This window comes from Drosophila takahashii, chromosome 2L (genome assembly GCF_030179915.1).
Source record: "Drosophila takahashii strain IR98-3 E-12201 chromosome 2L, DtakHiC1v2, whole genome shotgun sequence".
In the NCBI taxonomy this organism is placed as follows: Eukaryota; Metazoa; Arthropoda; class Insecta; order Diptera; family Drosophilidae; genus Drosophila; species Drosophila takahashii.
The window spans coordinates 8359189-8383707 of NC_091678.1; the positions used below are offsets into that span (position 1 = coordinate 8359189).

General features: G+C 37.8%; 4 protein-coding genes across 5 annotated transcripts in view; 3 read left to right on the top strand and 1 right to left on the bottom strand.

Moving 5' to 3' along the window:
* Ostgamma (oligosaccharide transferase gamma subunit) overlaps positions 1-24519 on the bottom strand; it is a 103688-nt gene that overhangs the window by 30818 nt on the left and 48351 nt on the right. The window lies entirely within an intron of this gene.
* witty (without maturity) lies at positions 6763-10798 on the top strand. Of its 2 annotated transcripts, none has more exons than XM_070219354.1 (3): positions 6763-7160; positions 8848-8974; positions 9648-10798. In XM_070219354.1, the coding sequence occupies exons 1-3, from the start codon at positions 7002-7004 to the stop codon at positions 9953-9955; spliced, it is 594 nt and encodes a 197-aa protein (XP_070075455.1). In that variant the 5' UTR covers positions 6763-7001; the 3' UTR covers positions 9956-10798. The 2 variants fall into 2 exon arrangements, with proteins under 2 accessions (XP_070075455.1, XP_070075459.1); XM_070219358.1 differs by lacking the exon at positions 6763-7160 and adding an exon at positions 7976-8120.
* LOC108062582 (uncharacterized) lies at positions 12920-15829 on the top strand. The gene is made up of 3 exons (XM_017149313.3): positions 12920-13131; positions 14394-14891; positions 15510-15829. The coding sequence occupies exons 1-3, from the start codon at positions 13068-13070 to the stop codon at positions 15743-15745; spliced, it is 798 nt and encodes a 265-aa protein (XP_017004802.2). The 5' UTR covers positions 12920-13067; the 3' UTR covers positions 15746-15829.
* LOC108062572 (uncharacterized) lies at positions 18131-22186 on the top strand. Its single transcript, XM_017149300.3, has 3 exons — positions 18131-18366; positions 20721-21260; positions 21714-22186. Exons 1-3 carry the CDS (start codon positions 18306-18308, stop codon positions 21923-21925), a joined length of 813 nt encoding a protein of 270 aa, XP_017004789.2. The 5' UTR covers positions 18131-18305; the 3' UTR covers positions 21926-22186.

Consider the following 24519-nt stretch of genomic DNA (forward strand, 5'->3'; position numbering starts at 1 on the left):
AAGAATGTGTCGGCAATTATATAAAATCGAAATTTTCATATGTGAAAGCGGAGGACGAACGCCTAAGTTGACCAAGGACTCGCCCACAAATTCCGTCCTGTCTGTCGCTTTGAAACTTGCTGCCAAAATGTCTGCAGAAATTGTTTTGTGGCCCAGAGTCAAAGTCACTGTCTACGCAGGCCAAAAATAATAGGGCAACTTTGTTAGTTTTATTGTTGAGGATGAGTATGAAAGCCCTGACGACATGTTGGCCCATTAAGTCAAGAACAGAACCGCACACTGAGAAAAATCCATAAAAAAAGAGCTTCTTGAAAGTTTATTAACTTAAATATTTCAAAATTAAATTACATTTTCGAATTATGTAGAAAAACTTTTAATATGAATGAATACTTTTTCTCTTTTCTTTCCTTTAATTATAAATTATTTTCGTAAAATCTTAAAATCATGTTTGATTTTTAAATTTATTTTAATTTTAGAAGCAAACTGTGTTTATTTTTGAGTGTAGCCATTCTTATTGCTTATAACAATCTTTAAAAATGTTTTTTATTAAAACATATTTTAGAAAATTTTGGTTCGTTTTTTATTTTTGTTAATTTTAAGAACCATTTTTGTTTTTTCAGGGTGTAGCCCATTTTTTGGATATGAGCAGCGACTTTAATGCGCAGAATGTTGTTGTTTGTCTTCGGCACACACACAAAAGCGGAAACACGCTCACACAGATACGCAGCTAGCAGCTCAGATCCAGATACAAATACAAATACAAAGACGTCCTCTGGGTCGACCTACATGCGTTAGCATTTGTGTTCTGTCGTCGCCAGCTGAACTGCTCAAATGGCTCTGCAGCTTTTGTCTATGGGTGCGTTCTGCCGACCGAATGGCGCCTGGTTGCCACAGCAACAGCATCCGCCCATCCGCCCACTGGTCCTGCCACGCCCCCTTCCTCAGGCTCATTGGCAGCCTTGTCTATGTCTGCTCAGTCGTTGGCTTCCTTTTATTTTCGTGGACAGCCTGGCGCCAACATAAAAAACATTGATTTCGGATTCACTGAGCGCCCCCGCAAAAAAAAAACCGTCCAAATCATTTATTACTGGCATTTCTTTGGTTCCGGGATTTCTTTAATTATTTGATTTGTAGACAGTTTTGGCAAGCGATTTTTAAGCGTTGAAACCTAATACGTTTGACCTTGGCTTATTTTTATTTTTTAAATTTCAAATAAATTATTTTCTTATCAAAACTATTTGTTTAAATTTATTGACATAACTTAAAATATTGATAAGATTAAATGAGGTATTTCAGTAAATCAAACGTTACTTAATTTTATGGATTTTGTGGTGTTGGCCTAAAATATCAATATTAAATCAACATATGTTTGTATCATATATTTTCAACATTTAATATTGCATATTTGTTCTAATTAAATGTAACCCAAATTTTCAATCACAATGTCTTCGATAATTAAATTGCTTTAAGTTTTCCCTGGTGATTATTTTTGGCAAAAGTTCGCCCACTTGAAAGGCACTCGGAATATGCATCGTAAAAGTATGCTCACATAAATGTCATTACGCGCCAAATTGCGCATACGCGGGGTTGGGGGACCAGTAGAAAAAAACAAAACCGCACCAGGGGATAAAGTTGTCATTGTTCGCGTTGCCCTGGCATTTTGTTTTTCTTTCCAAGCCGTCGCAGAAATATTTGTGCAATGTTATAACCATAATTTTATGGTTGGTATTTCTATCAACATAGCAATCGTGCTTGAAATGTGGTTTGTAATTAACGGAGTTTGCTGTAAATGGTATTTAAATTTAACTAAAATTACAACATTTAAATTGTACAATTTCTGGCTATTAAAAAAATGCTGTTTATATTTCGAAATTGTGTTATCTTATTTAAAGAAGATTTTCTTCTCCTTATTTTTTTCTCTCTTAAAAATTAGACTTAAGCCGATTATTCTAGTTATCTTTTGCTGCTTGCCCTTGTTAAATCTGAAGAAAGTTTTCCTTGCTCACAAGCCAACATTTGTCTTTGGTATTCGTTGGCATTTTAGAGAGACTCGCAGATTTCGCATGTTAATCAGCTGCATGATTTATACTTGGCTTTGTTCTTGCCAAAGGCACATAAATATTTTTATTGTTCCAAGCGCACATTGAGTCACGTTCCTGGGGCCATCGGGGCGTATACGCAATGCGGAGTAAATATTTTTGCTTGCCACCTAGAAGTATGCCATGATATTTTGTATTTGTCACGCCCTCTCAGAAGCTGATTGCCGTTGATGGTGATGATGCTGCCTTCTTCTCCTCTTATTCTCTAAATTCCTGTGGCACGTGCATCACCAGAGACACCCACAAATTGCTGCCATAGCTCTTCGAGTTCCTCTGCACTACCTTTTGGATCATCTTGCCAGCTCAGTCGGCTCATTGACCTGTGAATAGTTGGAAATCTCTGGCCCTTTTCCTCGTAGATTTTTCTTCTTTGGCCTTCGGCCCACCTGAAGCTGCTCGAACGGCAATTGCAGTCAAGTGCAAGTGATTGCTGGAAAAAATTACGTACTTTGGCATTGTTTGCCTGCCAAATTGATTTTATGTGCTTAGCATTCTGGAGATGATCGGGCTGGCAATTGTAAAGGTGGGTTCTTACTGGAATAAGGTTTAAATCAATGAGAACTGGTTTTTTTTGATGGCTTTAAAAGTATTTAAATTGTTAAACTAATGAACTTAACTGATGCTTTCATTTTAGTTTAAATTAAATGGTTTAATTATTTGTTTAACCAATTTTTTAATGTATAGACTAATAAATGAAGCTGATATTTAAATTGTAATCTTATATTGTTTAATTTTTATTATTTAAACCAGAAATTAAATCGAAGAGCTTAATAGCATTAAAAGTATTTCTATTATGATATATTATTTTTAGTATTTTTAGTGTATGAAATAATGAATAAATTAAATGGATTTGAACTCAAATAAATTAAAAATACAAAGCTCTTGGCTTGTATCTGCAAATCATTCATGGTAATCGAATGATATCATTTTTGATTTAATGTATTTTTGTTATACAGCCACAGTGAGATAGTTTAACAAGTCAATTTAAATTTATTTAAGTTTCAGTTGGAGCCAGTTAAATCCCCAGTCAGCCATTATATGTAACCATAAAATACCTTCGCTGGCAGAGCACATATACTGTATACCATATATTGTATTGTGTAGTGCAGAATAATCCCCTCGAACTGTGTGCGGGATCCTTTTACAATTGTGGAAGCAATTTCTCTGCTCCGACTCCCCAGCAATTTGAGTCTCCGTCATTTGCAAGCGCATTTGTTGCGATTGATTTGCCCAGAAGCTGCAGATAGAGCCAACGATAAAGTTTTATGTTTATTGCTGGCATCGGAGAAGTCTGGAATTGGCTTTCCTGCGTTCCGCGTCCTCGTCCTCGTCCTTCGAAGCTGCCAGTGGCAAGTTAATTGGCTACGGAAACCCGAGGCAAACTGTGCGCCCGGTGCGTATACGTAATAAAACTCAATTAAAATGGAGTCAACACAGAAGTCTGACGTTTACCGAGTCGGTTTCTTTTGCCACTGCGGTTTTAGGATAGGGTTGTCTGACACACTTTCGCCCAGCAACCGTAAATATTTCATTGCTGCAGCTGAGGAAGAAAAAACTTTTTCAATTAGCATGCCAAGCGAAAATTTCAACTAATTAAAGGCCATTTTGTGGGCGGAAATCCACAACAGTAGAACAACTTTTGACCCACAAAATGTTGTTGCATTTTTTGTTCTCCATTTTTTTTTTGGCCAAACCAAATTTATGGCCCTGGTAAAACAGAGTGGAAAAAACCAAAAACACGGTTTACGATTTGCACGGTTCGATGCAGAGATAATGGGGTTGTAAACCAGAGTCGAGTACCGACGAAAATGTGTCAAGTTGTAAAAATCGAAGGCATAACTTATGGCTGACCTTCTGGGGAATGCCAACCGGAAACGGAAAGGTGCGTAAAAACTTGTAATTATATCCGGTGGCTGTTAGCGAATGAAGTGGCGGCATGCGATCCGCAGAAACCCAATGGTCATGGACACCCCGGGAATTATGACATCAACACGACGACGTCATCATCATCGCCATTGTCCAGACAGCCCACAGAATGTGTCCTTGTCACGCGGCAGCCATATTTGGTACACCCAAAAAAATTTGATATAAGAAGATGATTCATTTGATTTTATGTGGTATCAGTTTTGACTTGATATGCGGGCACCTCAATTCGAAAAGCTCGAAATTTGAATTTCGAATTTCTTATAACTCGCTCTATTTCAAATGAAGAGAGATGGTACTTCTCGCTCCCGCTCACGTCATTTAATTCGCCACATTTAGTCTTCCTTTTTATTTGATGTCAGAGAATCTCCTAGAGCAGCGGTCGTCACACACATACGTTGACATTTTGTTTTATATTTGTGTGAGTAATTTGCACTGGGCAGCTCATCGATGTGTGTGTGCAGACCGCTGTTCTACGTTATACGTGTGCGAGCAGCGCGCCGGCAGAACAAAACCCTATGCTCACTTAATAGGGCGCTGCCGACCGCTGTCCTAGAGAGAATTTAGGTAAAAACGATATGCGTATACCATAAATTTACCAAGCGCATATCGATTTGACCGCTACGTGTTTTTTTTTTTGTGTGTAGTGAAATTGGCCAGGCTCTGATTTCATTTTTCTCATTTTCCCCTCGGGCAACAGGCTGCAGTTTTATGGCCGAAAGCCAGGAAAACCCAGGGAAATGGTCGGCTCTAAAGGGTAATTGAAATTGGCGCTGATTCGCCATTCCGCTGGAAGTCGTTGGGTGTGGGTTTCCCTGGCCTACCCCCTTTGGATAAAGTTATAACAATTATAAACTTTAAATCGACCGGAAGTTTTGTTTTGCGATCTGGCATAGTTGGCTAGTGGAAAATTTAATAATCAGCTTTTCTTCAACTTTTAAGGTCAACGCAGTGGCTCTAATAGCCTGATAAACTTACAGCTTTATTACAGGAAAATTAAATATAACTTGAAGGAACTTTCGAAGGTTGAAAGCTTAATGTTTTTAATGAGATTAAAGGCATAATAAAGTTTAGTACAAAAACTTAACCTTGCGAATATATATATTTAATATTTTAATTAATACTTTGAAATTAATGGTGTTATGTTAAGTCAGCTTTACAATAAAATCGCTTTTAAGTTACGTTTTAAAAGTTTTAACTTATTTATAAGTTAGATTTATAAATACTTGAGGAAAATACCTAGTTTTTGTACTTGTTTAGCACCTAAGTTCTGCTGTAATTTAAACTAGCGTAGGTTTCCTTAAACCACCATTGTGGCTCTCGAGAAGAGCAGGTTAACTATGTTTTAAACTACCGCAAAGTGAGTGCCTGAGGGCGAGAGCCCAAACACCTGCCACAAAAACCCGACTACTCCTTTATTATCCACCAGAAACAAGCGGGCACATTAGCCAACCCTTTTGGCGGATTTTTGGGGCCAGGGCCGCGACCTACACCAATCACGGCCTGCATTGTTTATGATAAATGGAAACGCTTGCCAGCTGCTCTGCCCCGCGGGAGATACGAGAAAGAAAGGATTTGGGCAGGGGGTTTTTGAGAGGAGACTGGATTTCCTGAATGTGAGGACAACCGCTGGCTGGCGATAAATGAGCGCCCACGCCCAGGATATCGTCCTGTGGCCGTGCGACGAGGTCAGGAACAACAGAAAAAAATGGGAAGCCGCACTACAGAAAAGCGGATGAGTTTTTCGCTCTTGGGCGCCACTAATTGCTGCGCTTTGTTGCTGCTATCCACTATCCAATCCTCTGGGCACCTCCTCCGCTATATCCTTTCCACTCATTTTTTTTCCACGTTTCTAGCAGCTCCCGGGGCACTCATATTTTAACAGACTCTCGCCGGAGCTGCGTGTCTCCTCATTTTGCGCTTATTTTCTGAATTCATAATTTCATTTGCAGAGGCGAGCTTATCATCAGCTAGATGGGTCAAATGATGTGGTGTCCTGTCCGCCACCTAGATAATTTGTTGTCGGCCAAGAGAGGGCATTGAAAAAATTACATTTACATAAAACCAAAAAATTTTATAAAAAATAGCTAGCAAATATTGAAACAACACTTATTTTAATAAACAAAAAACAATTTCAAAAAATAAAAAAAAATCAACGTTATTTTAATGACTTTGATTGTTTAATTTTTATTTACATTAAATTATAATTAAAACAATTATATATGGATAAGTAAATACCTAAATTGTAGGTACATTTAAAATGATAGGCTTTTAAAGTAAAATTCTTACATTTCCCCAATTTAAATGAAATCTTCTCGCTGTGTAGATAATTCTTGTGATCTTTTATTTTTCCGGTTATTTTTGGCATAAAACTTTATTATTCAAATTTCTGCCATTTTCATACCATTTCTTATTGGCTTTGGTGTTGAGCCGCAGAACACAGGCCAAAACTGTTTGGCCGCAAGGAAATTGCATTTTTTCCGTCGCGGTCGTGTTGTTCCTTTGACGAGTTTTCGCCATCTTTTTCGCTTTGGGCTAGTGCATTTTGCATTTTGCAATTTAAATAATTTTTCCCTTTGGCTGCCATGTGGGGCGACCAAGACGTTATTACTGTCGGAATCAGGAGCCACTCGAGCGACGCACCCACGCAGCAAAGGATGTCCCGGGACGAAGGACGAGGGCAGCTTCGTTTTTTTTTTCGCCTCACTCGGTTCTTGTCGGGCCAAAAACGATGACGTAGTCGTCCTTTTGCAGGCAATCACCATCGCCTAGTTGGCTTCCAATTTCAGTTTGCCTTTGGCCAACGGCAGTGACGGAACATCTCGAGCGACTTGGAGCGGAAAATCCGAGAGGAACGCAGCGCGCGAGTGCCTGAAAAATATTTGAAAAATCTTTAATAAATCAAAGTAAAGGAAATAAGAGTGCTAACGATGATGTCGGGCATTTTATTGCTTCTGGCCTTGCTGGCCTTCGTTTCGAATGGTGTGTGTTGCCTGCGGTTTCTGGGCCAATATAATTTTCGAAATAAAAATATATATTGCATATCCTACAGGCGCAGCCATCAAGTGCTTCGTCTGCGATTCGAGCGACAACCCCAGCTGCTCCGATCTGGGCTCCAATGCCAGCATAGTTCCGGAGGTGAGTGAAAAGCAGATGACCAAGAACTCATCTATCAGCGGATAGATTGATTGATGATTCGCCTAGAACCTGTTGGTGGGCCAGGTCAAGTGGGCTCAACCTTTTCAAGCGGCCTAATCGCACCCAGGTTGACCTTAATAAAAGTTCTGGCCCACAGACGCTCACAAATTAAAACTACATAGCACACACATTCCCACCCAAAAGAAAAAAACAGAATAGTAGAGGTGAACTGTTAGAAATAGAGCCCACAAAAGCGGAAACGGAAACGTGCTACGTCGTCGTCCTCTTGTGGGCAAAACCCCCTTTTCCGCTCACCCCTTTTCCACGCTAAGTGAATTTTCTGTTACTGGCATCTTTCGCCTTTTTTAACACGGGATTGTGGAAGGTAGAAGGGAAAACTTAACCCGGCCACGTGCCAAACAGTGCAAATACTTTCACAAAAGTCCAAACGGCGTAAATTTTCACCTGACAGGTTCTTGCTGAAATCTAGTTGCCAGTTAAAAGAATTCATTTAATTTAAGGCGGCGACATTTTCCAAAGATTTATGATTGCAAAACTAGTGCCTAATCAAGTATAGGAAGAAATTTATTCAAACTGAAAAGTTTTAGTCAGTGCTAAAGACAAATTTAATAAAATCTTTTTTTTTCCACAAAAAAATATTAACTCAGTAATAAACAAATAAACTGTCAAATATGAAAAAAGTCCCGTGCGATTGTCTAATTATTCTTCAATGCGATAACCAAATTTGTAGTTGAAGTAAATAGTTCATTATAAAAAGTCACATTAATTCTTAAAATTTATTTCTTATGTCAAATCAAAGATGTGAATAGCGAAAAGTGCGCTGATTATTCTGTGATGTATTAATCTTATCTTTTTCGTATGCGAGACTCAATTTTCTTGTCAAAGTAAATAATTCAAAATCAAATTAGCTGTGCCAAATTAATCCCATCAATTTATGTGGTTTGTCAAATTTAAGATTTGAATTTGCAAACATAACAACAAATATGGCCTGGGACTTGGGCTCTGTGATTGCTATGAAGTTGACGCAAATCTTTTTATATGCGTGAATGAGAATTCACAAACGTCATTATTAATTTACGTTTATACTTTATTTGCTTAGATAGGAAAAGTAGATTAGCCAAAAATAAACTGCAAGTATAGGTAAGATTTCTTAAGTGATTTTTGGTCATTTTTTTGGGCACTAATAAAAGTAAAATCAGGTTTTACGTTATCGAATATCATTTAGTCTTTATAACGAGTCTCGTATTATTTAACTTGAACACCTCATTTCAAGCAATTCGCCATTCTTTATCCTAAGTCATAGTTAAACAATTAAATCTCTAACACCTTAAAGGGGTTTTCCCCTCATTTTTCCTGAATGGCTATAAAGCCATTACGTTTTTCCAAGAAATCTTTTTATTACTCGACTTATCTAGGTTAAATAAATGGAGTTCAAGTGCTCTGTGTCTGATAACCAAGGCCGTCCGGGAAACGCATCGTTACCGATATCGGGCCATGTCGATAAGATAAATTAGTTACGCACCAAGTGCAACAGCCATTAATACCTCAATTACACACCTGCGACAAGATTGTCGAACAATACACACCTATTGTTAGCATTGTTATGAACCAAACTTTTAATCAAACCTAATTAATGACGCATACCGATTTACTGGGATTATTTCAGGAATGCACATTGGACAAAATGAGATCCCTAGACACTTGGCTTTTTGACTTGAACAAATTCGCCTATTTCGATAACGGCGCCAACAAAAGTCCGCTTATGAATTGCCAAAAAGTTGTAGCCAAAGACCGTGAGTATTTGCACGTACACAGAGAAAATGCATCTCTTATGATATACATTTAAAACATTTTAAAAAATTAAAATTTTAGAAAGCCTAACATTTATTAATTTTTAAAATGTTAAATGTCTTTTTTCTCTGTATATGTTTTCCAAAAGCAATAAATTTAATATTTAAGTATATCAAATTAATTTTGTATAATGTGTCAAATGAATCATTAAATAAGTATTTGTCTTCTGACTTACAGCAAATATTTGCCAACTAATATTTGCCTTGGCTTATAAATGAATGTTATCAGATATCTATAGTAGATGGTAAGCTGCAATGTGCAGCTTTTATAGTGTGCTATTTATTATGGTGATAAAAAGAGCCTTAAAGATAAAAGCTCAGATTTACAGTTTACGGGAAATGTCGTGCATTGCAAAACATAAAAAATAATATCTAAAAAGTAAACAAAGTGCAGTGGTTTTTTAATGCCTATTCTTTTTTTACTAACCTTATAAACGTAAAGCAATCTTAAGATGTTCAATAAAATCAATGTGGTTAGACATTTAGGTGATTTTGATTTTACTGTGATAGTTTTAATTAGCTCAAGCTTAAGGTAAAAATCTTTCTAAAACGTAAAAGCTAGAGGATATTTATAAAAAAAATTATTTTTCTTTTTATATTTTATTTTTTTAATCAGCTGACACTAGGAAAGTGGTGACTGCGCGCTTTTGCCAACTGGACACCGGCGACTCCGATGCCTGTGAGATCCTGAGGAACAAGCTGAGAATTCCCAGCACCGAGGAGCGGGAGCAGCGCAATCGCAACCAGAACAAGAGGCGGAAGAACCAGGGAAACGGTCAGGATGGAGACGATGGTGATGAACCCTCCGCGGAGGAGGCGTTCTTCTGCGATATTTGCAAAACGGATCGCTGCAATGGAGCGGCGGCCATAACGCTCACTTTGGGTTCCCTTCTGGCCATGATTATGATCCAATTGGGCTTGTAAAGTATTCTATATAGATGATGGATAGATGGATAGCCATGGTGGCTGCGTTGGTTGCATTTAGGTTGAGTTACCGTTTACCGTTTACTTTGTAAATATTTGAGTGCTGATTCGAACAAGTGTTTCAAAGGCGCTCACTTAACCCCATTTACCCTTTCCCCTCTAACCCTTAACCCCTTAACCCTAGAAATGTAAGCACTCAATACACCGATACAGCAAACACAAAGTCGCTTTGATTCAAAACAAACATGGAACTTTCAATTTCCAAAATAAATACCAAAAAATCATAGTAGGGATATGTGTAACCAAGCTTGCGAGGCACTACATCCCTTATATCAATGTTTGGATCTTTATGCCCTTAGCTCTTACTATCTAGCTTTATTATGTGACTATTCAGATTGTTATTTATAATTGCTAGGAACGATGAGTATAAGAATTCACCGATTGCCTTTAATTTTCATAATTCATAGCAAGCAATATAGGTGTGAATTGAAATCGTCGTATGATTATGATATGTGTATATTCTTAGGTAAATTCAAAAGTGCTTATAAATTCGTGTTAAAAATTACTGGAAAGCAAACACAATCAACTTAATGCAAAACGCGAATTTAAGAACGAATTAAAAGAAATGCAATAAATGTTAATAAATGTGCAATTAATAGAAGTGTTAACAAAAAAGCAATGCAATAAATATTCTGTGAGCTTAGAAATTGCCTAAGAGCCACACACTATAGTACTATATGTTTTTGCGCCGAGTCGAGCAATCAGTTCTGCTTAGTTCGTAAGCGAGTTTTGAAATGAAAACCAAATGGAACATTCAGAGCACACGAATAAATGCTGTATGACAGTATAACAGAGTTTGGTGTACGAATTTATTACTATTTGATAACGGTGGCAGTAGCTGTATAACAGTTTCTGTATCTTGTTAGAGGGTATCTGGATTTTATCACAGTTTTTTTATTGATTGGGCAAAAGCAGGCAAGTATTTTAGACTGAAAAAAATAACAGAAGTAGCATATAAAATATTTAAAATTAGAAAATTTAATTGTTTAATTATTATTTTTTCTTTTATTTTCATAAATCATAAAAATCGGATTTCTTTATATTAAACCAGTATTTAATTTTTCCATTTTAACGGATGTAACCTAATAGGTTGGCTGATAAGTCCCCGGTCTGACACATAGGTGGCGTCGCTAGTATTAAATGCATATTATTTTTATAAAGTACTAACCTTCAAATGGTTCGTGTCAAAATTTGACGTCTGTCAGTCAATTAGTTTGTGAGATAGAGCGTCTTTTGTGAAGCAACTTTGGTTATGGTGAAAAAAATGGAAAAAAAGGAATTTCGTGTTTTGATAAAATACTGTTTTCTGAAGGGAAAAAATACCGTGGAAGCGAAAACTTGGCTTGATACTGAGTTTCCGGAGTCTGCCCCAGGGAAATCCACAATAATTGATTGGTATGCTAAATTCAAGCGTGGTGAAATGAGCACGGAGGACGGTGAACGCAGTGGACGCCCGAAAGAGGTGGTTACCGTCGAAAACATCAAAAAAATCCACAAAATGATTTTGAATGACCGAAAAATAAAGTTGATCGAGATAGCAGAGGGCTTAAAGATATCAAAGGAACGAGCTGGTCATATCATTCATCAACATTTGGATATGCGGAAGCTCTGTGCAAAATGGGTGCCGCGCGAGCTCACATTTGACCAAAAACAACAACGTGTTGATGATTCTGAGCGGTGTTTGCAGCTGTTAACTCGTAATACACCCGAGTTTTTGCGTCGATATGTGACAATGGATGAAACATTTCTCCATCACTACACTCCTGAGTCCAATAGACAGTCGGCTGAGTGGACAGCGACCGGTGAACCGACTCCGAAGCGTGGAAAGACTCAAAAGTCCGCTGGCAAAGTAATGGCCTCTGTTTTTTGGGATGCGCGTGGAATAATATTTATCGATTATCTTGATAAGGGAAAAACCATCAACAGTGACTATTATATGGCGTTATTGGAGCGTTTGAAGTTCGAAATCGCGGCAAAACGGCCCCATATGCAGAAGAAAAAAGTGTTGTTCCACCAAGACAACGCACCGTGCCACAAGTCATTGAGAACGATGGCAAAAATTCATGAATTGGGCTTCGAATTGCTTCCCCACCCACCATATTCTCCAGATCTGGCCCCCAGCGACTTTTTCTTGTTCTCAGACCTCAAAAGGATGCTCGCAGGGAAAAAATTTGGCAGCAATGATGAGGTGATCGCCGAAACTGAGGCCTATTTTGAGGCAAAACCGAAGGAGTACTACCAAAATGGTATCAAAAAATTGGAAGGTCGCTATAATCGTTGTATCGCTCTTGAAGGGATCTATGTTGAATAATAAAATCGAATTTTGACAAAAAAAAATTTTTTTCTTTGTTAGACCGGGGACTTATCAGCCAACCTGTTAACGTTACATATTTCAAAAACTAAAGATTATTGTTACGCTAGTGTCTTTAATTTCGAGGTATTTTACTATTCTGTGCCCAAAGTCTTCATAAAATATCACGTTTTCCTCTTGTTTTTCCCTTTTTTTTTAACTTGCTTTCAGCAATCAAAGATAATTTTCCCATTACTCATGTAAGATGCTTCAGTTTTTCGCCCCCAGCCCGCTTATCAATATCTCGACCTCTGTCGCTCCCTCAGTCCGTCTCTCTTTCACGCATTTAATTTGAAAGTCTGTGCCGATGCTATCGTATGTCGCATGTAGTTTTTTTCCCCGCTTCCCGTGAACTACATGTTTCACCAATGCCGCAAATTATGGGTCACCAACACACCCACACCCCCCCAAAGCCTCCAGTCCACGTTTATAGCCAAGAAATTCAGTTTTGATAGCGGAAACAACAGCCTCCGGAAAGTTCTTTGTGCCAGTTCAATTTGAATTTTCGGTAGCAACTGCTGACACGACAGCAGAGCGGAAAAAAATAGAAAAATAACCTCAAGAAGGAGTTGCCAATTTGCACCTATTATATGTACACTGCAATCCAGGGGCTCCTCAATCTGGGAAAGTTACCTCCTTTGACACCTTGACGTTTTGCAAATTGAAAGTTTTCCACCCAAAACCCAATTTTCCAAGCCCAGAATGCATTCACTGTGGTTTCTACTTGCTCTGCTGGCTTTCGTTGGCTGTTGCCCAGGTGTTTCAGGTATGTCATAAATCATAGTGCGGTGTAAGCCTTCCACATGCTAATTGATTGACCCCGAACCGAGTTACGAAAGTTGCGCATACGCAACGTTGAACCGCACACAGAAGGGTGCGCTTATTGCCCGAGTAATCCAGCCGATAAGGTGGATCTGATAAGCGCCTAACTAAAGGTCAGGGGTGTGTTTTCCCCTTTTTTTCCTCCTAAAAATAAAACCGCATTTTGCAAATAACAAATTTAGCTTATATTCGCAAATTTATTAAGTTCATTATGACTTTTCTAATGTCTTTTGTGAATACACATTTTTGTGGTTAATTATTTTGACAGCAATAATTTGTTTTAATTATTTCAAACTGGAAAAAAACTTTTGAATTTTAAGAACAATTTGTTTAGAAAATGAATAAATTTTAAAATAAATTTTAAATACAGATGGAAATTTTATACACATATACATACATTTTCATACACAGAGAAAATTGCAAAAGTTTTAGGTGCAAAATAAGGGGTGAAAAATTTTAAAAAGTAAAACGCTTCATTTGTTTCATTTCAAATTTGTCTCAAACTAGTCTCTCAGTTTTTGAGCTATCGGGATGAAACTTTCCCAAAAGTCTTCTTTCTATTGCAGGTAGTATATGTCGGAGCCGACCGGATCGGACAACTATATCTTATAGGTTCCATAGGAACAATCGGAAAAAAAAAACTTTAAAACATTCTAGCTTCGGTGTTTTTTGAAATATTACCTTCTACTTTTGGGGATGTTATTTTTTAAATATATCTGAATTTCGAATTAATTATTTAAAAAATCGGACTACTATATCATATAGCTGCCATAGGAACGATCGGAAAATTAATGGAAAAGTAATAGGAAATAAATTCTAGCTTCTTTGGATTTTATTGTATTATCTTCTACTCTAGGATATGACTCTTTTTAAATATTTCCGAATTTCAATTTTAATTTAACCAAAATCGGATGACTATATCATATAGCTGCCATAGGAACGATCGGAAAATTAATGAGAAATATTAGAAAATTGAACATGTTTGCGATTTGTTAATTAATAGGAATGATCTGCAAGGGTATATAAGCTTCGGCTGGCCGAAGCTAGCTTCCTTTCTTGTTTTTAAAACGTTTTTATATGAAAACGGCACCTAAGACGTTGTATAATTTTCTCTGTGTAGGCAAAATATTTTAAAAGATACCAGAATGTCTTTTTATTATTTATTTATATTTATTTATTTTTTATTAAAAATCCTTCTCTGTTCAGCTTTGCGTTGCTATAAATGTGAGGACTGCGATGAGAACACTCAGCTAAGTGACATGGAAGTGTGCGATGGCCCACTTATGAGTGGTAATGGACAGGGCACTCCTGCCAGTTCCAGTCCGAGTCCTGCTCCATCTCCATCTCCCTCTCCTGCTGCATCGCCCTCTCCCAATCCTCAGCCTTCTGGCGGAGGTGCTGCTTCTGGCGCCCCCGTTCCCGCTCCCTCGGAGGCCAGCGAGGAGGAGGAGGACTATGAAAGCGAAGAATCGGCCACCGTAGGCATCATGCCAGCAGGAAATGGTGCAGCCTCGGGAACCGGAACAGGAAATGGTGGAGCAGCTGCAGGAGCAACTGGAGGAGCAGCCGGAGCAGCTGTCAGTGAGGAGGAGGAGGAAGAGGAGGAAGAAGAGGAGGAGGAGGAGCGTCGCAGGCGGAGATCGTATGTCCGACAGGTCGACCTCGATATGCCAATCGCCTTCTGCTACACAGTGAGGCTCCAACGTAAGCATCTGTTTTCAATTCCCATCGCTGCACCTCATCATAAAAATCATAAAAAGCTGTCTGCTGTGATGCTCCCACCCACAGCGATAAGTTATCTACGATTGAGTCATCCCACAAAAGATAGCACAAAGTGCAAAACTGAAATGCACTGGTAGTCATAACAATAGGAAAAGATTAAACAAAATAGGGATTCAAAATCTAGTCAAAGAATGTGTTTAAAGTTTTTCAATAATAACTTTGTAAGATTTTGCGATTTTATATCTCTTTTAAAGTTTTTCAATATTATAGTTTCAGTTAACAAAATTTTGTTGCTTAAAAAATATGTATCTTTTTCTTCAGTTAAAAAAACAACATAATTCATCTTTAAATATTGTTAAAATAATTTAATAAAAACCAACATTTAATGTAATCTTTATTTTAGATAAAATTTACCTTTAATACAACAGTTTAGTTTTCAAACCGTCAGAGAAATACATTTTTTAAAGGTGTCTATAAGTATGCAACGAAAGACAGATCTAAAACTGAATAATTTCATTTACAAGAGATTTCAAAAGTCTTGTGATATATGTTTACTCAGTTTCTAAATATTATTACCCAATAATCGAACCTCCCTTACAGTTAACGAATCGGTGATCACCAAAAGGGGCTGCACGACCGCCAGGAAGAGTAACAAAACCGAAGGCTGCGAAGGGCTCTTCGAGAACTGGACCGTGGGCGGATGTAACCTGTGCCAGGACGACGGATGCAACCAGCCCAAACCAATCAGTGGAGTATCGTCCAGTCGAAATACCGGGTATTCTTGGACTATTCCAGCACTCACGCTATTGGCATTTATGACCCGTCGTCTGGTTTAAAAATCACAACATTCCCTTCGGGCAATTGTTTTGATATATAGAAATATATGGCCCACAAAGTTCGATTTCGACTTTGTCGTCTGAGTTCATTCTTTTTTGGGAGCGTTTGTCGATCTACGGGCCACATGATGTGTCTATTTATGGCTCGCTTACCACTCGTAAAGCGTAAAGTCTGGTAGGCAATGAGCGCACCTGAGCTATTTTCGCATAATTGTTTAATTGGCATCGATAAGGCGATGTCCCTTTTTTTTATTCGCTGGGGGAAAGTGCTCGCTCATTGAGAACGTTCATTCAGTTGCAACCGTATCGGAATCAAATCAATTAGTCGGTGGCGATAAGTGGTGACGAGGAGGAATACTTGTATGAGTCGGGTGCTCCCGTTCAAATACGATTTCATGACTTCATGCGACCCGTGAGCTGATAAAATATGATATACTGATCAAATGCCGAAAGCGTTTAGGCCGATAAGCGTTAGGAAGTCGAGTGGCAATTGCTGCCTAAAACTTTTTCCAGATTTATGGTATTATTTTCGGGGCCCGGAATTGAGGAGAGTTCTTAATACAGCGATGAGGAAACGCGGTCGAAAGCAAGCTATCGCTTTAAGGAAACCTGCTCTAAACTGTAAATGCAACTGCCAAATTCGTTAGGCTGATGTGGAATGAGAATACATATATACGGACTGTTTTTTAACTCCTCGATTTGTGGGCTCGCATTGGGGAATTTTAAACGCTTCCCCGTTTTATTTTCGTCGGCTTCCGGGACGGTAAAGTACCTTGTTATGACGAGCGTGCCCAAAAAGCCTTTCAAAACCCGGCTTTCGGTTGACGTTCGAAGAGAATCCAAAGAGAATCTCAATGAGAATCGGCGAAAAACCCCAGAGAAAGAGAATCGTCATCGGCACTTAGCACTTTACGTGATGTCGTCGACACTTTGGAAGATATATGCAACTTTTTCCCCTTTTTTCACCTCTTTTGCGTCTCCGGGGAAGTTACAGTTTTTATCTCCAGTCTGCGCTTTTCAGACGATGCGTCAGTTAAGCCAGCCGGCACTAACCAGATTCACTCGACATTTGGCACGAACTACGGCCGGTAACTGATGAATTATAATTTATATGCACACGAGGAAGACGCACGATTCCCAAAATGCAGCAGTAAAGTTTCAGGGCCAGGCATTATGGAAAAATAGATGGCCGATTTAAGTAAATTATGTGACTTATTCGATAAAACAAACCTATAGAACATTTCTGATTTCAAAACATGTTATCAATAAAATAAAAATATTTGAAAATAATAGATTAAATAATTATAATTATAATTAAATATATAATATAACATGATTTATAAATTAGAATTTTTTAATTTATTATTTCTGTGCAATAAATTAAAATCTTATCAGGTTTACAAGACTCTAAAATTTATCTTATTTAAAAATTGTAGAACATCACAAAACACAACAAATAAAGAAAAAACATTTTGTAGAAAATAAAAATATCAAAAACACCTCACACCTTACAAAAGTTCGGCTTATCAGTTGACCTTGTCCCCGGTCTTCAGGCTGCTTTCTGGGTCAGACAGCGAATTGAATTAACTTTCGAGCAAACACGACCTTGAGGCTTACTCGACTGGAAAATTTCGTTAGGCTATTGCGAATCCAGAGTTCTAAGCCCGCGAGCTACGAGAGGTGCCAATGCGGTAAGCCAATACGGGCCACAATGAAATCTCTGTTAATTGTTTGGCTCTGTCCAAGCCGCATTTGTTTGTTTGTTTTTCGTGCTCTGATATTGGATAATAATCATGGGACATCCACGGCGATATAAAAGTGACGAATATTATGTAAATGGGAGAACAGGTAGGGCGGCTTAAACCCTTAATTTAGATGGGGTTGGGTAATTTCTGGATTTCAGTTGCTGACTAACAATCAGCTGCTTAATTAGCGGGGAACAAAGAATCTCAAGGGGGTATAAAATACAAAGAGTGAGAAAAGTCGAACATAAAAGTGAAACGAATCCCCAGATCTGAATCATTTGCCTGGGGGAAAAGCCGAAGAACCCAAGATTCTTTCCCGGAAGAACCCATTTTCTCACATTAGCATATTAAGAGAGCAGACCCCAATAAAATTAAGAGCAACGGGTCTCTCACTCTCCCTCTCTTCGATTAATTAAATTTTTGCTCGTTTAGTCTGCATTATAAATTAATGTGTTATCAATAAAGAATGGGAAACTTGTTTTACGGCCCGCTCTTCCCTCTCTCTCTTGTCGGCTCGTGCCGTCTCTCTCTACCGCTCACTCTCTTACGCATTGAAGCCGCTGACGTCGCAGCAGCAGCGCAGTCCGCATTTTAAAACTCTATAAAAAGTCTCAAACAAATCACAAGATTTTCAGTTAAATTTCAGAATTCGCAAACTGCGGTCGCCCCTTTAAATAAATACTAAATCTAAACCAAGAGCGCGAAAAAGAAAACAAAACAAACGGCACATTTAATTAGTATAAATACTATACTCGAGAAAAATATTTAAAATATATCTGAAAGATATATTTCGAAATAAACAACACACAGACATCATGTTCAGCAAAAGCCACATCGTTTTGGCCAGCTCTCTGCTGTTGCTAATCGCCCTGCCAGGTAAAAAGCATTTGGGTATTTGAGGCTATTAGAGTTTCGTGAAAAGTGTCGTGATAACTTTGATGTGTCTTATTTTGCCTAAAAAGGTCTAAATCATGGGTGTATCAGATAGCAGCCGAAGGAATCATACGATCTGATAAACATATCTTGAGGATTTTAGCTTGCGGTCTGCCGCTATAAATATACACTCGTGTCTCAAGTGCTGTTCGCTCACATATGCAGTTGCCAAAAAAGACAGCAAAATTAATTCAGAATTCAAGATCATGAACATTTCGCCATAATATTTTGCATATCAAGCAGCGGTGACAACGGCGACATTTAAAACGGGCAATTTATTTGTTATTATTTAACTGTCATAAATAATGCAAAGATTGTTGCCAATTTGCGGGTTTATACTTTTTTATTGCTTTGTGATGCGGAAATGTCATTCGACCAGTCAGCTCCCACCCTTCGATTAAGTTTATCATTTGGGCCCTCTCTAATTTATGCCTCCGATGAAAAGGAAAAGTCAGCCGGGGAAATGGAGAACAGTGAACAAATATTATCTGACATTGAAGCGAGCTGCCTGCTGCTAATTGGAAATGTTATAGTTACACTTAACACATTTCGCAAAGGCGGCCCGAAATGGAAAAACTTGTCTGGCCATTAGCACCACTCAGAAAATAACCGAACAAAACCTGAATTTCTGATATTTTTTCACGATCTTTTGACGCAATTGCAAATGATTTAATTTGTGAATCGAGAAGAGTTACGTATATATTCAAAGGCACTTGGAAATACCATTTTAAACTTGTTTTTTTTCAATACTTAAAAAAGAAGAAATCAGCTAGAACGAACTTTGACTGAGGAATATTAAATGATTTTTCAATTACCCTTATACAAACAGCATTTGCATCACACAGAGTATTATGGAATTACCCAAGTAAAAATTAACCCTTCCAGTTGCACCTTTGTTTTTACAAAACAACAATACAGACCCCTGAGTTGCACTTTTGTTTTAATGCTAAAATAATAATAATGAGAAAGTCAAAGGTGCACAAAAAATTAAAATGGCGTGGCGAGGTGGCGCTTATCACGTGCCATTAAACCCCAGCCCCGACAATACTGTCATTCCCCCTGGAGAATTTAAGACCCGCCTTCATACCCCCAAAACGTCCCATCAATCAGAGTGATTTATGATAAATTTAAAATAATAAATCAACAAAAGTTGGGCAGAGATGTATTGAACCATTTGATTGTTATAGAGGACGGTGACGATTCTATATGGCACCCTTTTAGATATTATGGGAAAAAGCCGAGTTAAGTAAAGATTATTAAATCACATTCGTGAAGAACCCACATTTTTGGCACCAATTCTGCTGATATCGATGCTATCATATGGAGACCCGTCAAGTGGAGATTAAACTCTCGGTCGGATTATCGTGGCTGTCCATAGATATGACTCACCGCTGGCACTCCGCTGATAATTGGGTTCGCCGAGGGTAGCCGCATCCCCTGCTGATAAGACAATTAACGCAATTATGCCAGTGTACCCACGCCGATACGTTTTTCTGTTTACCTGTTTGCCCCTGGCAAATATTTGCTAGTTGTTGCGATGACGATAACATGCAAATGGAATCGATTTACTGGCGGCACACTCCCCCTCCAAATAAAACCAGATAAAAACAGCTACTGCGCTAGATCAAAGGCTAGGGAAAGGCACATACAAACTAATACTAAAGAATCGGCAAATAATACGCCAAATACTTTGGATTTAAATTGATTTATGGTACTCACATGTTCTTTGTTCTTATTGTCATCATTTACCGACTATCGCGATTTTTATGTTTGCCAAAGCTGTAAATTGAGCATTTTAACTGATAGATATCTTGGGCGTCCAATAAAATATCTATCCGTGGAAAGGGCAAGGCCAGAGGTAATAAGCCGCATTTTCAGTGAAATCATAAAAACACACTGCGATAAAGGGGAAAAACCGGAAAAGGTGTGCAAAAGTAGGGTATGCAAATTATGATCAATAAATTGATGATATATTTAACATCTACGTAAAAGACTCTCCTTAAAATTGTTTAAATTCAAGGACTTTTCTGATCAAAAATTTCCAAAGATTGGAATTAGAACACATGGGTGTATCACATATAAAAACTATTTGTGTCAACTTAAAAATAGGCATTATAAAAATTAATAAATTAAACTGTATTGCCTATATCAGATCATAAACAAGCCTAGAGACTCCAAATTAGGTCGATTTTTATGATCATAGAGATATTTATAGGAAGAATAATAAAAAGAAATAGATGTTAATATAGTTTATGATTAAAAATCTTTTACTTAAGCCAATTTTCTTTAAATTTTAGTAATTCGCGCCGATCTAATGTGCTATGTGTGCGATGATTGCGCCCAGCTTCCAAAGGACGCTCCTCTGCTTGCCTGCAATGAGGACTTCTTCAATCCGGGCGGCAGCACAGAAGCCTCCACGGTGACCACCACCACGACCACGGAAGCGAGCACCACCACGACGCAGGAAACGTCAGTGGCTCCTGTGGAAACAACAACAGCGATAACGAGTGTTGAAACCGATCCGCCCACTACAGAGTCCACAACGACCACGGTGGAAACTACTGTGACTAGCGAAGCCACAACCGACACCACTCAGAGCACCGAGGCCCCGATTCCCACGCCAGCTACCGCAGGACCCGTGCAGACAACTACCGGAGTTCCCACGCCACCCGCCGAGGATCTGGCTGCGCTATCGGTGGCCTTGAACACCACCCGTCTGGTGCCGGTGGAGACGGATGCGGAGACCACCACCCCGATTCCCTCGTTGGCCATCAGGCAGCGACGAGCGGTCGTCGACACCGGGGTCACCTATCACTGCTACTCCGTTCAGGTTAATGGTGAGTCGCTAAGAAATTTAAAATATATTTTAAAAATATTTTTAGCCTTTTAAATGAACTAAAAATTAAAATTTTTTTTTAAATAAGTTTGAGTAACATTATACATTTTTTTATTAAAGTATTTTAAAAAACAAAAATTTTAAAAAACAATATTGATTTTAACTATTTTTCAAATCTAAGAATTGCCAATCTTAAAATGTTGTTTATTCTCTAAAATATAGTCTAAAAATCCTTAAATTTTAATCACAAAATAATTAAAATAAGTTTTTAAAATAATGTCTGAATCATGCGCCCCCCACTCGGGTGAAAAATTAAAGGAATTTTGGTATTCAAAAAGTATGCAATAAATAAATTATTTTAATAACACCCCCATAAAAAAATCCTAGATCCGCCACTGGTCTAAATAATAAATTATTAGATTACTAACCAATTTTCCTACTTAAATTCTTTTAGTGAACGGCTCAATGACCACAGACCGTGGCTGCTCCCGTGTGACCACCATGGAGGGCGTTTGCGAGCAGCTGAAGATCCAGAACAACAACACGGAGCTGGCCAACTGCGATCCCTGCAGTATGAACGCCTGCAATGGCAGTGCGACGCTTCAGAACTCCGTCCTGGCCTCCCTGCTTTTGGCCTTCGTGGCCTTTGCCCTGCAGCGCAACTAGGGATTAGGTCATCACCCCCATTCACCCGGTGCTTTAATCTAGTATTCCTCGTTTCGCGAACACACACTCATCGGTCCGCGCTCATTGTTAAGTGATTCGAAAATTTATGTATTTTTTAAGATCTACACAAAACACACATGCACAAAAAACCGAATATCGAAATATATACAACTGTATTTGTATACAAACTTAATCTAACCAAATGTAAAGCTTCAGGCGACTTAATAAATAATATGTAATTATTAAATAAAAGAAATCAAAGTAGTCTTGCATTTTCTATTTTTATAAGGCACGTGATACTGGACGGCAACTTAAAGAAAAATAATAAACCTCAAAGTGAATAAACCAATAAATGTTATCTTAATGTCTTTAGAGGAATTTATATCGCTCTTTTCTTATATTGAGCAAGATAAGTGGGACCACTGAGATCACTTCCTGCAGCTAAAATTAAGGTGACACAATTTTTAAGCAAACATTTCATCATAAACATTTAACTTAGATATTGGTTTTCAAAACTGAATTAAAAAAATCCTCCAGATTTTAGTGTTTTTCAAATAACCGTAAAAGACTATTAAAAAGAAATTATAGTCAAATGACTAAATGTCATTAATCTTATCACTTTCCTACACACTAATTTTATTGTATGCATAAAACAAATATAGACGGTAAAGCACCTTGCAATACCAATGCCAATATCACGTATACGCCTAGTGGTACGATTTCATTTGTTGAACAAACATTCTACGTTCAAAAACAGGCAAAGGCATACTTTTAGGCCATTTATGCTAAGCAAATTTGCTCAAGACAAGCCCAAAAGCAAAATATAAAAGGAAATCAAACACACAATAACAAAAGGTTCTCATTGATTAGATAAGATTTCATTAAACAAATTTGGAACTTTCGGAAACACTAAACGAAATAAATATGCGGCCACGCGTTTATCAATAAAGTTATTTTATAGCGCCACATAAATACTGCCATAAACTGATTGATAAGTTCAACAGAACTATTTTACGCCGCCTCACGGGTGTCCGCTACTTTTAACCTATCGGCTTATCTAGGAATTCAAGCGATTTTAATAGGCAAAACAATCCAAACCAACAGACATGTCGTCTCCTTCTAAGAACTAGCGATAGATTAGCCTTACTGATCTCTTGAAAATTACAAGTTGTAATCAATTTTTCAATTATCTTTTTTATTGTGCAGGTCACAAGCTTGACAAAAGTGTCCAAAGTTCCAATGTCCAAAAAAGTACACAAAATAACGATGATTTTGGTGCTCATCTATTAGGCAGCTGTCCAAAATAATATGAATCATAATAAATAAATGTAGATAATACTCGTTATTTAACCACATTGGGAAAGTATGAATCATGATAAACATTCGTATTAAATGGTATTTGGCTTCCCTGATATTCCTAGATTATTTATCGGAATTCTTTTGGCGACGTTAACAGACCACGCGAAAGTTTAGTTACTACACACTGATAAATATTTATTATGCACAGTGTCTATAAGATCCATATTTATACAGAATAATCTAACATCTATTTCTCGGAAATAATGTTTATTAATAATTTTAAAGTCAACATCAAAAACGCTTTTTAAGTAATTTTAAAAAATATATATTTTTTGTTTTATAAACAGACCACGCGAAAGTTTAGTTACTACACACTGATAAATATTTATTATGCACAGTGTCTATAAGATCCATATTTATACAGAATAATCTAACATCTATTTCTCGGAAATAATGTTTATTAATAATTTTAAAGTCAACATCAAAAACGCTTTTTAAGTAATTTTAAAAAATATATATCTTTCCAAAAATAGTTAAATTCCCCATTCGTATTCAATTTTATTTTAAGTGTATATATTTGCCCAGCAAATATACACATTTATATAATTTTTTAGGCTTATTAATCAGGCAAAGTCTTCATAAAGCCAAGAAAAGACTTAGACTGATCGGGCTGATTAGAAATCGATCCGACTGATTAGATTTCTGCATAAATTGGAAGGCAAGCGATGACTTCGCTTAGATCCAAAAGCGTACGTCCTTAGAAGTTATGACCTCTTAAATGTTGCCAACGGGTCTAGATATATAAAAATTGCGAAATTAGCGCAAAAAAAACCTTCAATCAAAAGTGCAATTAACATTTAGGGGTGTATCATGGGTTTGCCCCATTATCAATAGGCCATTGGTCTTAGGGGTCTGTCAAATGGGATATGGAATAAAAGCCTCATTGATAAGGAGTCAGTTCTTGGAACTAAGAAACACCACAAATCGGGAGCAATAAATGCGCATTGATCGAAAGTTATTATATTACTTCTGCATCCTGAGGAAGTGTATAAACCAGTATTTACCCGAGAAACCCTTCAAATACCTTATCATCACGCATCGAGGCTATTAACTTTTATTGGGCCAATATCGCCAGGAAGACGAGCTGCAAAAAATGGCCTAAACAATGCCAGTTTGCCGCTCTGCTTTTGCGCTGCTTTCCTGCTCTGCCGGCGCTTATCAGTGACTGCAAATGATAAAAAAGCCAGGTTAACATTATATTTAATTGGTAGTTCCCATTCAACCGTCGTGCGGTG